The sequence below is a fragment of the Drosophila hydei genome, unplaced genomic scaffold (assembly GCF_003285905.1).
Source record: "Drosophila hydei strain 15085-1641.00,03,60 unplaced genomic scaffold, DhydRS2 tig00000232-arrow-arrow-pilon, whole genome shotgun sequence".
Taxonomy (NCBI): Eukaryota; Metazoa; Arthropoda; class Insecta; order Diptera; family Drosophilidae; genus Drosophila; species Drosophila hydei.
In genome coordinates, this window is record NW_022045690.1 from 161,881 (window position 1) to 177,796 (window position 15,916).

General features: G+C 41.6%; 2 protein-coding genes across 3 annotated transcripts in view; one reads left to right on the forward strand and one right to left on the reverse strand.

The window, feature by feature from the left end:
• Positions 1-7,054: 7,054 nt before the first annotated feature.
• Positions 7,055-9,290, forward strand: LOC111602811 (neprilysin). Its single transcript, XM_023320109.2, has one exon. The coding sequence runs from the start codon at positions 7,066-7,068 to the stop codon at positions 9,028-9,030; it is 1,965 nt and encodes a 654-aa protein (XP_023175877.2). The 5' UTR covers positions 7,055-7,065; the 3' UTR covers positions 9,031-9,290.
• A 2,458-nt stretch (positions 9,291-11,748) lies between these two features.
• LOC111597439 (sex peptide receptor) overlaps positions 11,749-15,916 on the reverse strand; it is a 54,504-nt gene continuing 50,336 nt past the window's right edge. For both annotated transcript variants that reach the window (XM_030223524.1, XM_030223523.1), the window contains one exon: positions 11,749-12,495. In XM_030223524.1, the coding sequence (XP_030079384.1) occupies positions 11,766-12,495 (730 nt within the window). In that variant the 3' untranslated portion in view covers positions 11,749-11,765. The remainder of the gene's footprint in view (positions 12,496-15,916) is intronic.

Sequence of the window (15,916 nt, forward strand, 5' to 3'; positions counted from 1 at the left end):
TTACCGTTAACAATCGATCACGACGTGCCATCAATCACGACTTTGCTTATCGATTCGAATCTTAGCCCCTTGCGCTTTTAATGAATATGAATAATAAATTTCGGAGCCAGCAACCAGCACACGCCCATATTTCAGTCCACGCACACACGCGGCCAGACATATGCGCTGCTAATTTACTCTGTCCGGCAACATATTATTAAAGCTAATTATGTTGATTCATAAATTAGAAGCACCTTTTGATTGTACAACAGCTCGTGTGACAAATGCGACGCAGAGACCTTGTTGCGTGTGACTGAAATGGTAATGGCCGCTCACACCTGCGCCTTCGCCACATTTAATATTTATGTCGACCCAGTTGCCAGCTAAACGAATGCGCATATAGAGCTTCAAATTTAAATATGACAATGGGATACATATATATATATATATCTAGATATATATATGTATATACAGCTATATTTAAATGTTTGCTTGAGCCTGCAACTGACTTGATTAAGGATTCATTTTATTTACAGAGCAACAACTTTATATATGACTTCCCAAAGGCAACCACAAAAATATGTCAATTGAGAAGTTTGTATAGGAAAATTATAGAGAAAAGCATAAGCAAAAGCTTATGAAATATTTGCGCCTTCATCGCTTGCCAAGGGCTCCGTTGTTTTTGGCCAAGTGCATTAGCCAAGCACAATTGTGCTGGTCATCGTTTAACACTATTTGGTATTGTCATGCCTGCCAAGCGTCGGTTATAAATGATTGTAATCAAACGATCTGACCCACTTATCAACCACTTGACATGGTAAGTGCTCAAGTAACAAGTATAATGAATACATAGTCTGACCGCCAAGTGGCGACAGACCCGTTAATATGCCGGGAGAGGAAAGGGAATCATATTTAAATTTGTATAAGAATTTGATGAAAGGGATAAATGGCTTCAAAGCAAAAGCACACAAAAAATGTAATTAGATTGGTTTGGTTTCGAGTGTGAGAAGGGTTGATACCCTATAGCACGGGTCAATGGAGTATTTATGTTTACCTAACGATGTGCGCTTGTCATATTTGATAAATATAGCTTTGACTGGGTTTGCTGTGATCTGATCAACTCAAGCAGCTGAAGTTTCATAGAACGTTTTGTGGGAATGGAAAAGCTATTGACAAATATTAATTAACTTGATATGCTTATTCTTTAGGTGAAACTGCTTGTAATATTTTAAGTTATAGACGAATGTGCAGATAAACGGACCATTCTAGAGTGTTGATTCCACTTAGGAATTGATAGGCATTTTAATGAGCCTACTTCTGTCTGCAACTCTTTGAACAGAACAGCATTTCATGAAGATACTAAAACTTTAATCGATTCAAGATAGCTAATTAAGAACAATCTGATTGAGAGCTATCTCTTATAGCCGCTTGGCATGATAGCAAGTTCTGAGGCATCTGTGGATATGGCAATAGTTCAAGCTTCAGCAATGCGACGCAAAAAGCTGTCGCGTGGCACCATAAACGAGCCGAGGGAACAACATTGGGCATAGGGCATAGGCTATAAGGCTAGCTGTAAGAAATTATGTTAGACTTATCGACTTTGGTTGACATTTTAAATAGCTCGCTCTCAATCCAAGTGAATTCATCTTCATTCCTCGCAACACACTAATTGCATAATTTATATAGACTGGCACACAGACGTAGCCATATACTCTGGGCCATTTCACTATGTAACTAACCACACTTAATTTGAATGAAATAAACTTCTGGCTATGACCAAATGAGATGAGCACTAACAAAATTTGCTTATGGAACTCTTTGAAGTCCTCTCGCCCGTTCCACTGCCAGGACATGTCGTTGCGGCAGCTATCGATGGCTCTTTGAGTGTCAGAGACACAGTGGGAAAGCCGCAAAATGTGCTGCTGACCCTTTGGCCACATATTGTCGGTTGTCGGTAGCCGCTTGGACTCGAATTGGTGGCTTCTGGTTGAACTGCAGCAGGAGCTCATAGCGAGACTTTAAGTGAGTTCTAGGTTCAAATCGCTTCCATCATCCACAGCTAATTATGTGCCAAAAGGTCATTCAAAGCATAACCGCATTTCAGAATTGATAGTTCTCGCTCTGTGTGTGTATGTGTGTGTGTATGTGTGTGTGTGTGTGTGTGTGTATTTGTGTGTGTGTGTGTGTGTACTTCTTTATGTTTGCCATGGCGGTTGTTGTTCGTGTTGGGTTTTGGGGCTTTTGCAATTAGGGGCAGCTGGACCAGGGTCGGGCACAGCGGACCAAAGACAAAGGGTCAGACAAAGCGTTCGCCCGACTCCCGGCTACGTTTTAATTTAAATGCATGCTGCCATTTTGTATATCTAAAATATATATATAATATATATACTTTATGTGTGTATTTGTTGCTGCTGTTGTGCGTTGCCATTTGTCTGCGGTTTGTCTGAGCGTTTTTGGGTCTTTGGGCTTTATGTTTAATTGCAAGGGAATTTTTGCCATTTGGCGTCTTTTTGGCATCCGTTTTTTATTTAGATGATGTTAACGTTCGCTCGTTTTGTAATTTTTGTAATTTGCGCTAATAGCCCGTAGCGCAGATATAAAACCTATTAACACAAATGAAAGACACTTGAAGCTTTCATTATGCTTCAGCATCAGAGATATGAACTAAACAAAGCGACAGCTTTAACTAAATTTCATACGTTAATTGGCTTTAATTTAGGAATTCGTTCGTGTTTTTCAGCTTGTGTGTTTGAAACTCGTAAAAATTTAGGGGCAATTTTGGTTTTTTTTATTAATGGATGTTCCAAGCAGAGTGAAACTATTTGCGACTTTCATATTTCAGCAGCTATTGAAGTTAGTGAGTTGAGAGTTATGAGAGCAGGAAGCTGTACATCTGATAAATTTACGATTTGAGCTTTTTATATACTGTGCTGATCAACTGAATGTGTTTAATATTATTTTAAAGCTTGAAAAGTTGTAGCAGCTCAACAGAAAATCCGTTTTAAATTAAATACGTTTCTATGTATCTAAATAAGTTTGGCTACTTAGTGAGTTAAGTAAAATGTACAGACATTGGTTAGCTGAAACAAACATTTATTTAGTTTAGAGTACGCCCTTCCATTATGTTTTAATATATCAAGTATATGCCTTAGTACAGAATTCTATTATTTTTCAATTTAACTAAGCGAATTTGTTGAGCAGAATTTTTGAAGTGCTTCAATTGGCATCGGAGAGTCCTCAAATTGTCGCTCAACTTAGTCAACTCTTCTAAACGGAAGTCACAAACTGCTTTTAATAATACTTATGTAAGCTGAGCATATCAGACAAATGACTTTAACTATTTTAATTACTTCAGATCCTAGTCTTATCTACCTAATATAATAATTTTAGATCTATATTCAGGCTCAAACTTGTCACGTTTGCACTTGTCACTTGTTGAGGCTCATTTGACATTCTTACATGCATTGCTTGGATCTAGTTTTGTAAGATAACGTTAAAGGCAATGCATCTTGTATACCTGCAACTCTTATTTCAGTCAAGTATTCACGCTTGAACACGCAGTTTTTAAAATACTGAGCATCGAACGCTTTGGCTGTGGCATTCTTGTGGAGCTTGGGCCAACAACCAGACGCAGACTTGTAAAATGTAAAGCGAGTATTGTAGAAGACACAGAAAATCAAATTAGCAGCCGATTAACTTATTCGAGCATGGGCGAGTGAGTCAACAGTGGAATTTGGGCTCACATGCGTGTAATATTTGAATGATGCAGGAATTGTAGCTAACGACGTGGCTTCGCTGGAATTGTTGACTAAATTTGTTTTCATATTAAGCTGGAATAGGGATATGTTTTACATATATATTATTGATATATGCCATTGAATAAGAGTGGAATTTGTATATGAAAGCCTTGTATGATGTTCAGATGCCCTAGTCTAAGTAGAAGCTCACAAGAATTTCAACTTGTTGTGAAATCTCGCCTACAGTCGAGTGGAGTAAGCAAATCTGAATACCAAATAAACAATGCTCAGGGCTGTGCGTTGCTTAATGAAAAGCTGGCAGCTTATATTACTCCAGCTGTGTATGAGTGTATGTGTGTGTGTGTGTGTTAGTCAGGCGCATAAATTCAATTCAAAATTAATTAGTTACCGTTGCCTCTAAGGTCGGAGTGCAAAAACAATACTCAAAAGCCTAATTGCCTTTGATTATGTACGTTTATCGATGCCAGGACATTGCTACAGGCTTAGTTGGACACACACTCGGGCACACACACACATGCAGAGATGGCCACACAAAGGCACACACAGCATTAAATTGGCATTAGGTGTCGGCAAACAAGCCGCTCTGTGGGTTCTCTAGCCTTGGACACGAGTTATCTGTAGGGTTCGGCCTTTCGCCTGTGGCTAGAGTTGGCGCTGGGGCTGGGCGGGCTAGCACGGAGGACGTGCGTTTGGGTGTACCTTTGCCTTTTTTCCTCTTTTGGCAACGGCTGTGGCAGCATAACATGCCACATTGTCGCTTTGACTTTTATTTATTTTGTTAGACGCATTTTGAAAAGCCAATAAGCAGCTCCTGATTGATTATCTGCTGCCGCCCGTATCAATGTTGTTGTTGTTGACTTTAATATGAAACTTTGCCGCTCACGCACTTCGTGTGTGCCTCAATCAATTTGGAGTGAAATAAATGAGGCATGTGCAGCATATTTGTTGCCTACTTTTTGGGGCCGGCTGCGTGCAAAGGCTTAAAACTTATCAGCTGGCGTTGTTCTGGCCGGGCCGCTGCTCCAGCTTCTTCTTACATAATATATATTTATTTATTTTTTATTTCACGGAAAGGCTTACGCGCACAAAACTGCAGCCATTATAAATAGCTCACGTCTAACGAAAGCCCGACTGCGGTTAGCCTTGCCACAGGGCCAGCTCAGGCCGCATGCCACTTGCACAGCTGCCAGCCTAAGTTGAGTGGCAGTTGAGTGTGTGCGTGCGTATGTGTGTGTGTGGGGCTGTGTGCGTGTGGGTGTGTGCGTATGTGTGTGTGCTTGCGTATGTGTGCGTGTCTTTGCGGGAGCGCAACTGCCGCCAAAGTGTGGCAACTGCATTTTGCTGCTTTTTCCAGCAGATGCTAAGGACATTTTCTGGCTACGCGCTGCCACTTGCACACACACACACATGCACACAGGCACGCCCACACAAATATGCCAAAGGCTAAAAGCCAACGAAATCTCATGACTTTGATGAGAACTTTCAAGTGCAGCCGGCAGCTGCCGCACCGCCCAACCGCCCAACCACTTAACCACATAGCCATCCAACTTAGCGAAAAGTGCATTAAATTTGAATGAAGAAACGACACAGTCTTTTCCTCATTTTCATAGCATTTTCCTCACATCCTCCTCAGTCTCCCTCTCCCTTTCCCTTTCCCTCCCGCTCTCTCTCTCTCTCTTGCCATGTGTGCTTGCAATTTTGTTTTATCGCTCCCCATTTTCTTAACGCATGCTCCGCCCTGCTCGTTGCATATTTCACAGCTGCACTGTGTGTCCCATGCATTTTGTATAACCGCTGGCAACAGGGCCTAGCCACCGCATGGGCGTGGCAGCCATAAAATAGTTAAGCCAGCATCGTATGCAAATGAGGTGAAGTCGCCATCAATTTGATAAAGCAAGAAGCTATTGTGCTTTAGAACTTTCACTCTATCATGCAAATTGAAGATAATGCTGAATGAATGCGAAAGAATTCGGCTCTATTATCCCTCATCAAATGAAGGGCTTAATGTTGTCTCGGCTATTGTTATTGGGCAGAAAACAAAAGTTTCTCTAATAGTTTCAACTGGCTTATCCTCAAAACATATATATATATATATAAATGTATATATAAATATATATATATGCACAGTTTGTTTATAATATTCTTCATCAGGTGCTTAGACTAGCTTTAACAAATTTCTAGTTTCCTTTTGGCCATTTACTGTCTGCAACAAACAAAACAAACAAACTTTGGCTATTTGGGCAAAGGGTCTGCAAACAGCTTAAAATTGATTCAAATCGAAACTTTCATTTATACAAGCCAACAGGATTTAGTAAAGAAGAGTACCATTATATGCTTAGGAAGGTTTTTTTGAGAGCTGTCAAGACCTTAGCCGAAACTGAAACAGAATTCACATATTTTGGACTCAAATTGCAGTAATTCATGTTTTTTGATTACATTTTAGTTACTGCTGTGAGAAAAACTCTCTTTCAAGAATATTTATTACAGCTGAGGCGCTTTTCAATTAAACGTAAATTGCATTTACTGCAAAGATATGGTTAGCAGCCTTAAGCTCCATCCTGCACATCTCTTTGGCCATGTTTTCATCTACAATTATTATGTTGGCAAATAAAAATTTCGAGCTCGAATTTTAAATAGACTTTTCATCAACTAAAAGACACTTTTGGTAAACGGCATTTTGCACTTTGAGCTCAGCAATTTACTTGAAGCATTTGATGAGCCAGGTGATTAACTGCTACAAACAAATAAGCCTTTAGATGGGGCAATAACGTTCAGCTGAGAACTAAGCCTGAGTTCTTTTAAGCACTAAACTTGAGCATAGCTGGCTAAAAATTGTTTTCATTTGCTTTTCCTAAACTATTTTCAGACTTGAAGCTTCATAAAGCTTTACAGCTGTGTATATGGAAATATCTGCTTCCCAACAGGCACAAGTCTGCACACTTTACAGCTAAATAATATAACAATAATAAAATCAAGCTAGTCATCTCTTATAGGCAGCATAGTCACCATATTATAGGCAGTATAGTTCCCATATAGAGTCGATTTTGAAAGGTTTCTTTTAGTACTTGCATCCCAAGTCGATCTTCTCGCTCATGCTTAACACAAGGCAAGTGCAGACTATCTCTTCTCTATAGCGTAAGTTAAGTAACGTAATGTAACACCTCAACAAACGACGCTCGCTGAATTGGGTCGATGACGTCATCGGGGCAAACGTCTGGGCGAGTTATCTGGCGGGCCATCTGTGTCAGCGAGCTGAGCTGCGAAGCGCTTGGCTCGCTATCAGCGCTCTGATCGCCAAACGATTTTGCGCAGTTCTCACGCGAATTCCATGTTCGACGTACGTGAAATGTGCAAGCTGCAGCTGTGGCTACAGCTGTGCCAGTGCCTCTGCCTCTGCCTGTGGCCGCCAATCCTCGCTAGCAATCCCAGCCCAGCAATCCCGCTGCCCAGCTACTTCCAGCTGCACATGAACGCGAGCGCCGATGCTTGCGTGGATTTCTATGAGCACGCCTGTGGCGGCTGGACGCAGGCGCATGCCAATGACGTTTACTCCAGCCAGCTGGAGCAGCTCGACTATGAGTATCATGAGAGCTTGGCTGCGCTGCTAGAGCAGCAGCCTAAGGTGGACGAGCCGCGCTTTGTGCAGCTGCTGCGCGATAATTATCTTGCCTGCCGCAGCCTCGACAAGCGCTACGACGCGGCACAGTTCGTGCGCTGGCTGCGCGAGTGGAGCAAGAGTAATTCGCAGCCGAACGACAACAATTGGAGTGCGCTGATACGACTGTTGAAAGCCTACGGTCTTGCCGAGCTGCTGCAGTACGAGAGCGAAGAGGACGAGGCGTCGTCGACGGAGACGCTCAGCGATGTGGAGCAGCGGCTGCTGCAGCTGATGTTGCCTTGGCCCAATCCAAACGATTATCTGACCGATGCAGCCGATGATGTGCTAGAAGACATGCTGACGCACGCGAGCTTCAGGCAGCTCAACCGCGATCTTCGGCCGCTGGGCGTGGCCGAACGCGAGCTGTGGAAGCACATGCATAGACTCGAACAGCAGCTGTGCCGCTGTGCGCAGCAGAATGAAGAGGAGACCGAGGAGGAACTGTCGACTGTGACGCTTTGGCTGCTGCCGCTGCCCAATTCAAGCGCATTCGGTGCAACTCGTCGGCTGGGCTATCTGAGCTGCGTGTCCGCATTGCTGGCTAAGCAGCCGGCGTCGCTGCTTGCCCACTATCTGCAACTGCGGCTGCTGCGTCTGCTGAAGCTGCTGCCAACGCCGCAGTTCGGGCGGCAGGCGTGCGCGGCACAGTCGCGTCAGCTGCTGACGCATGCGGCCGTGTGGCTGCTGCAGCAGCAGTTGCCACAGGCACAGCGACAGCTAACGAATCACACAATGCACCAACTGTTCGAGCAGCTGCGTCAGCAGTTCAAGCTGCAGCTGCAAGCCAATCGCAATCGATTCGGCAACGCCACACAGAACTTTCTGCTGCAGAAGCTGGAGCGCATGAGACTGCGCGTGGGCGTGCTGCCCAGCGGTAGCTTGGAGCAGCAGCAGCAGCAGCTGGCGACACATTACGCTCTGCTTCAACTGAAGGCCGACGATTACTACGGCAATCTGCTGGCCATATTGCAGCAGACGCAGCGCTGGGCCGAGGGAGAAGCGTCAACGGACAACGATCTGTTCTTGGTGCAGTCGGATGGCTTTGGCAGCTATGCGTCATGCTTTTTTCTCTTTTCACGCAACTTGGTGGTGTTGCCGCATTCGCTGCTGACGGCCAACCTGTACAGTCCCCATCAGCCGAAACTCTTTACGCATAGCGCCCTGGGCTTTCTGCTTGCGCACGAGCTCTCTCACGGCTTTGATCTTAGCGGTGTGATCTACGATGGGCGTGGCAAGCCGGCCACTAAGCAGCAAAAGCAGCGCTTGTCAGCCAGTGCGCGCTTTGCCTATCAGAAGAGCTGCCTGAGGAGACGCCACGCCGAAATTGCCGATGAAAAGTTTGCCGATGTGAACGGACTCGCCCTGGCCTACGATAGCTATTTTACGGCTCATTGCCAGCTCAAGCATGTGACGCCCACGGCTGCAACAGAGGCGAGGTGTGGCCCAGCTGTGCAACAGCATTTCTTTATCAACTTTGCGCAGTTCTTCTGCCATGACGATCAGCAGCTCGAGAATACCAGCGTGCATGGCAGCAGTCGACAGCGGGTCAATGATGCTGTTGCCAGTTCGCAGCACTTTGCACGCGCCTTCGGCTGTGAGCGCAGCCACAAGCAGTCGGCCTGTCAGCTGTACTAGCAAGATTTTAGAGAACTCTACTTAAGCGTATATATATTATAGAAATATCTAAGCAAAATAACGAGCGGAACGATTGGCAGCTAGAAGCGCTCGACTGAGTGAGAGAGCGCAGCTCTTCAAGCAGACACTTATACAGACAATGAATTCACATTCTATATTTGATGTTTCTAGCTTTTATACTCTTGAATTTGTGCTAAAAGAAAGCCCAGTTAACATATTGTTAGGTGAACGATAGATGAGATAAGCTTTTGCTTCGCAATGTATTTGAAAATATACAAAAGAATATTTTTTTTCGAGTTGCATAACTTTAAATTAGTAAAACTGTATTTTATGATAACCAATTTGTAAAGTAAATTATAACTTTTTACTGGATTTAGCTTGACATTTTGTAATAGATACAGCAACATTTAAAAACTTGAAATTACGTTTTACGTTTACTTGTAACGATAATGTGCATCCCGCACTGTAAAAGTGCACACTGAACTAATTTGTGAAAATTGATTTCCGTTGATTGACATCCTGTACGCAGCAGGCAAGGCAAATGGCAAAAGTTATAATTAAACATTAATGTCAAAGAATTTTTTTTAACCTCGTCTTGTTGATACTAAAAATATATTTTTATGTTTTATTATAATTGAAGCTTGTGTAACTTTAAAAAAATGCAAGTTTCTAGACAGGCAGCTCATCGTCGTTGTAATCAAGTTTACCTGTACTTCAAGATGACGAGCACGCCCTCAGCTGCCTGTCTCATCACCTGAATACCCAATTACCAATCCTAATGAGCTTTAGCTATAAAACCGCTAAAACACCCAGCTGCCTCTGGCATAAAAGCTGCATAGAGTCAGTTCGTGGCGCAGGCTATAAACCTAAGTTTGAGTAGGCATAATATCAGTATCAGGCTATGTTTACTGAAGAATTGCGACACAGCGGAAAGATAGCTGGAATAATAATTCAATAATTCACAAAACATTTTAAAGTTACACAGATTTTTATTTATTTCCACTCAGACAGAAAACTTGAAGTTTTGTTTTTTTTTGTATTTTTTTTGTTTGTGTTGGATTTATTCATATTTTCTCTTACGGCGCTAATTTACATACATTTAAAACATTTAAACTTGAAATTTGTTGTGGTTGTTGTTGTTTAAAATAAGTACTTGTACACAGACATATCAACATTGAATCGCTTTATTACTTATATAAATATGTATGTATATATGTATTTGTATATATATATATATATATATATATATGTATGTACCTAGACAAAAAAAAATACTATGACTATTAAATATCAATGAATATATATATATATATCTATATGAATACACATATATATATTTATATTTATATATTTATTTTATAATATTTTTCAATTCTTCTTTCTTGTCCTGCAAAGAGCAGAGACTGAAACTTATTGTTGTCAACTTTTGAAATTCGTTTTACTGATTTTGTTTATTGAAAATATTTGACTGTCATTTAAATTCGATAAACTTTGGGGCTCAAAAGGTTTACGAATTTAAATGAGTTTCTTCTAAATATTTTCGTTCGTTGGTTTTTAGCTTAGTTCAGATTAGTCGCTTAAAGTTTAATTAGATTTTCGATTCGTTCGGACAACTTTCACAAATGCCGCACAAAAATAAACTTTATCTGATGTACATACATTAGAACTATGTAAACATAGATTAGTTTGTTTTTCTTCTTCTTGTTCTTCTTATTCTTTTGTGTCGATTAATTCCTGTATTTAATGTTTGTATTTATTTCAACTTTACTTATCTAAATATTTGTGTTTTTGTTTTTCAAGAATTTCAAAATTTTCTGATAATCTATTTATATATATATATATATATATATATATATATCTATGTAATATATATATATATATATGTATGTAAGTACATAGCTACTTTGTATATATATATGTATGCTTATCAGTTTTTTTATATTTATTTCGTAGACATTTTAATTTCATTTGTGAGATTTATGTTTTATTTTCAGTAGAGTGAAATGTAAACTTTTCTAGTTTTCTTTACTTTTTTTTCCTCTTATTTTGTTTTTATATTATCGTTTTTTTTTTAAATATATATATATGTAATACACATTTATAAATACACACGGCAATAATTATTTAACTTTGTTTTTGTTTTTTTTTTTCATGTGAACGAGAACAAACATTGAACGTCTATAAGATCTGTACGTGTTTCGCTTGAATAGTAAACTTTTTATTAAACTGTGATCAAAGTTGCTTGTGGTATTAGTATTGGTATTTAGTTTAGTATAGTTGGTTATCCAATAGTATATTCGATTACACATAGACAGATTTGTTGCTGGCATCCACGTTTGGTTGGCTAAGTTTTGTCGTAACCAATGGAACTTTTTCCTCTTTTACTTGTAATTAGTTGGTTTGAAACCAGAGTATTCGCACTTTTGTTCTCTCTCTCTCTCTCTCTCTCCCTCTCTTTGTCTCTTACCTCTTATCATAAATCCTTTTCGGTAGCTCGTTTCAGCCTAGACATTGCGCTCCTCGGCTATGATTTCCATGTTGCTCGTGCGACGCTGCTGAAAATGATGATGATGATGCTGATGTAGATGTTGATGCTGATGCTGATGCTGCGGCGCCTTGCTAATTGCCTCCGACGCGCTCAAGCCGGAGCTATCGGCAGCGGCGGTGCACGTGCAGACGGCGGTGCTGCGATGCTGGTCGCTGCTGCCACGCCGCGGCACCAACATCACCAATTACTAGAGGACAGTCTCGTTGGTGTTGGTGCAGGTGCGTGGTCCATTCACGATCGAGTACTTGGACGAGCTGTCCTTCTTGCCAGCCATGCGGCCCATAAAGATCTCCTTGAAGGTCTCGCGAAACTGGCGCGACATGCCGCAGTAGATGCCAAAGTTGATCGGATAGCTGAGCACCAGAAAGAAGTTGGTCAGCATGATGAAAATGTTGGCAATGCCATAGTCCAAGAACTCGATGATCAGCGAGCTGACGATGTGCATGGAGGTGACCACGGCAATGGGTATTTCGGCAATGAGAAACACCGATACAACCACAATCAGCATCAGGGTGGTGCAGTTGGAGTCTCTCAGCTTCTTGCACTCCTTCTTGCGGTTCTCGCGGAAGAGCAGCTTGCGCCGCTCCTGCGCCTGCCTCAGTGCCGCAAACAACAGAATGTTGAGTGTCACCAAAATGATGCAGGGCAGCAGATTGACGAATATCACCCGGAACAGATAGTAGCTCGTATAGTAGAGATCGACGCCAATGTACTCGTGCACCCACAGCGATGTCTCCAGGTGACACACCTCGGTCTCGTTGCCGTTCCACTCGATCTGAACGGGCATATAGGTGCGGTCGAAGAAGCGCGGCAGCTGGTGCAAAAATGCCAGCAGCGCTATGTAGAAGGTGCAGCGCTTCACGCGGGGCATCGTGCACCAGGTGCGTGCCATGGGTGCATGGCACACGTAGATGTACCTGTAATTAGATGATTTGTGTTGAACGTAAATGAGGTTTTTGTACTTCAGTTGGTATGTGATGTGGCAGGACTAAGCTTTAGCATGCCGAAGATGGAATACTCTGACCAGGAGTGGGTTCTCAATGGGATTTTTTAAGAATGGATTATGGAACAATATATTCTAATAGCCATGTAGATGAAAGGCGGGCTTTAGGTAGGTAGAAATAAAGAAAGGCTGCAAAAGAACATAAAACTCTTCTTATCAACTAAGCCTGCAGATATCTTAAATAAACTGTTCGCTCTGAACTGAACTTTCTGGCTTGTTTCAGCAGGGCTTAATTATATGAGAAATCAAATTAATATTTGCGCATAATATCATAGCTCTATCGAGCTATATAATATAGTAGCCTTTTATAAATTAAGCCCTTCCTACTTACTAAGCCTTACTCTAATTAAATTGAAAAGCGTCTTTAATGTCGTGAATTGTTTCAGCTGATTATTAATAAGTGAGTTCAATCAAAACTAAAGAGCTTCAATATCACAAGAGAGCACATATCTTGTGGAAGCCAGAGAATGGAATTTACGACAATTCTCAAAGCAAGAAACGTTCGAGCTTAGGTCTGCGCAGCAAGATTTGCTAACGCTTAAACAATTTACTTATCAGTTAATAAATTAACTTAACTATGTTTGATGAATTCATAAATGCATAATTCATCCCAATGATCCACTCCACTCGATATGCCCATAAAGCTGCATTGAATTAGCTGCGTTAACAGACACTAAAATCACGTTTGCTTATGAAGTGCTTCGATAGCTGTTGTTCAGCACGAAAGACATTTTCAGTTATGAGATTTGCGTATGAAAATTTGATATATTACGCTCGACATATATATACATATATCTTGAAAGTGAAATGGTGTGTGGCGCATGCATCAAGTTGGACTTTATCTGACGGCCATTAGAGTGTCTGGCAATGGATTTTATTCATGAAATGTTATCCGAGTTGAGGCATAAAAGCGCCAGCGCTGGCTTGGCGCATTTGCCTAATATAATTTTATGGCCCAGCCAGGCCAAGGACTAACCCAATTTGGTTCGCCTCGGATTTATGATGGCAACGTGTTGACAATGTTGTCACCTGCCACCAGCCACCAGCCACGCCCATCAATTGACAGCCAATTGGCTTTGGCAGGTGCGACCGCACGCGCAATCAAAGCCGATCTAAAGCAAACCTAATCAACTTGGCGCTTTATAATTTCATAATTTTAATCATTTTAATAATTCGAGTAATTTGCGCAAAGTGCTCGCTCGCAACTAGCGACAGCTTGGGGCAGCGCCCTCCTTCTGGCCGTGGCAAAACTGGGCGCGCATGTTGCTGAGATTAAGAAAACTTTCGGTCGCGACTTTGGGGCAGCTTTTTAGTTTTGGTACTTGAAGGTCGTTCTAGCGGGCCACCTCTACTCGCTCTTTATACCCTAGCTTAAGTTATTGTTGAGTATGTCTGCGCTAAGCTGCCGCAGCTTTTGCTAGACTCTGTCTAAATGCTCTGCCTTTCGACTAATTTATGCGCATAATTATGGGCACGCCCACGCTGACGCCCAAGCAGTGTCCTTCGCCTTCGCCTTCGCCTTGGCCGGTGCTTGTCTCGTTCTGGCTGCCACTTCAAAATGGTTTTCAATCAATCTTACATTGAACCTTTGTCAAGCGGGGATTTCATTAAAGTTGAAAGCAATCGTAAACAAAGGACGCAACGATTGCGAGGCGTTTAGCCCTAAATGGAATTGATATTAATAATTGAATGAACAGCATTTAGCCACGCCCACCGCCGCTCGGACACCAAGCGCTTGTTTTTGATCCACTGGCACTTCGCTTGGCTTCCCGCACAAAAGGCAGGGCATGCCGTGGCCCAGGCATTCATCAGCGATGCGCAATAATAAATCAACAGAATAAACGCAATTCATCCAGCCAAATAATTAGTATGAGTAATTAGCATATTCCATTGAAGATGGATGAGCACAAATGTATTTAAAATGCGCCACGCACAACTTATATAAACTGTCCTTTCGCATCAGTCGAAGTAATTACTCAACTGATTTCCTGTCCACATTTAATTCGGCTTGATTACGAATGCTCAAAGAGTACTTCCAGGCACTCAAAGCTGTGCGCGTTCTATACAAATTCGATTGAATTCCTCGATTCTCATACGGTCATGAATGATGCTCAACAGTTCATACATTTTTTACTCTATTGAGATATTTAGCTTTTTATGTAGCAACATCTATGAGTGTAGCCAGTTGGCATTGCCTGACTATGAAATACCCTATATGCTGCTGAAAACCATTTAAGAAAATATTCATTAAGAAGTATTCATAATCTGTGTAATCATCATAGGAATCTGCATATCATATGAGCTCTTCTATCTCTTGGATCTTAGGTCTTTGTATATGCTCTGGCATCGGCAGAGCCGTTGAGGTAAATGGAACGAATGACCGCAATCTCTTGACAAATCTACATCAATTTGGCCAATTGCAGTACGGAGATTTCCAGGTTAAGCCAAGCGCCGGTTCCTGGAGCCAACACAGGCTACAAGAATATTTGATTAAGCGGATTGCACTGATGTCTGAGCTGAAGCTGAGCTAATAGAGTAATCACATAAATTTGACCTATGATTCATGCTATATATTGCTGCAACTCTAGCATTAAATTTGCTATTATTCAATACACACATTTCTGTCATTTCGTGTCAGAGTGTTCTATTTTGTTCTACGATTCTGAGTTGCACACGAAAATCAAGTGAAATACCAAAAGCTGACATGGCGACAACAACAACAAGAACAACAATAATAACAGCAATAATAACAATAAACGTTGACTGTTTTATCGCGCTATTTGTCCTCGGGCAATTTTCAACGCATTTTACAAAATGTGAGCTGAGGGATGTCAGCTGAATCTGTCCCCAGCTAACATAGCAAATTATTTAGCTATTTGCTGCACACACATACACACGTACACCCTCTCACACTGGCACAGGCGCACTCACACCACCAGGCAGCGACCACTTGAAGCGGTCCACATCGCATAATGGCACAAATATTTATGACTATTTTTATAGAACATTTTCTTTTCTCTGTTTTTTTTTTGTGCTGCCCGTTTTTTAGGCCTCCAAAATTTTGTGTTTTTTTTGTTATTTATTTACAGGCTGTAAAATTTATGATCCCACACATGAGTTAATAGAACAATGCGCCAGCTCTCAAGTGGCCCTTGCGCCGCACTCGAGAGTTTTTAGAGGCGAATGCGAGTTTTATATACATTTCAGAGCAGCGAAGGGCGTTGAGGCGGGGCACACACTCACGACACACTCACGATTTATGTTGCCAATTTAATACATATTAGTTTATTGTTTTTCATTTTGTTTTTTCTTTTTAATATACATAGAGACAATGT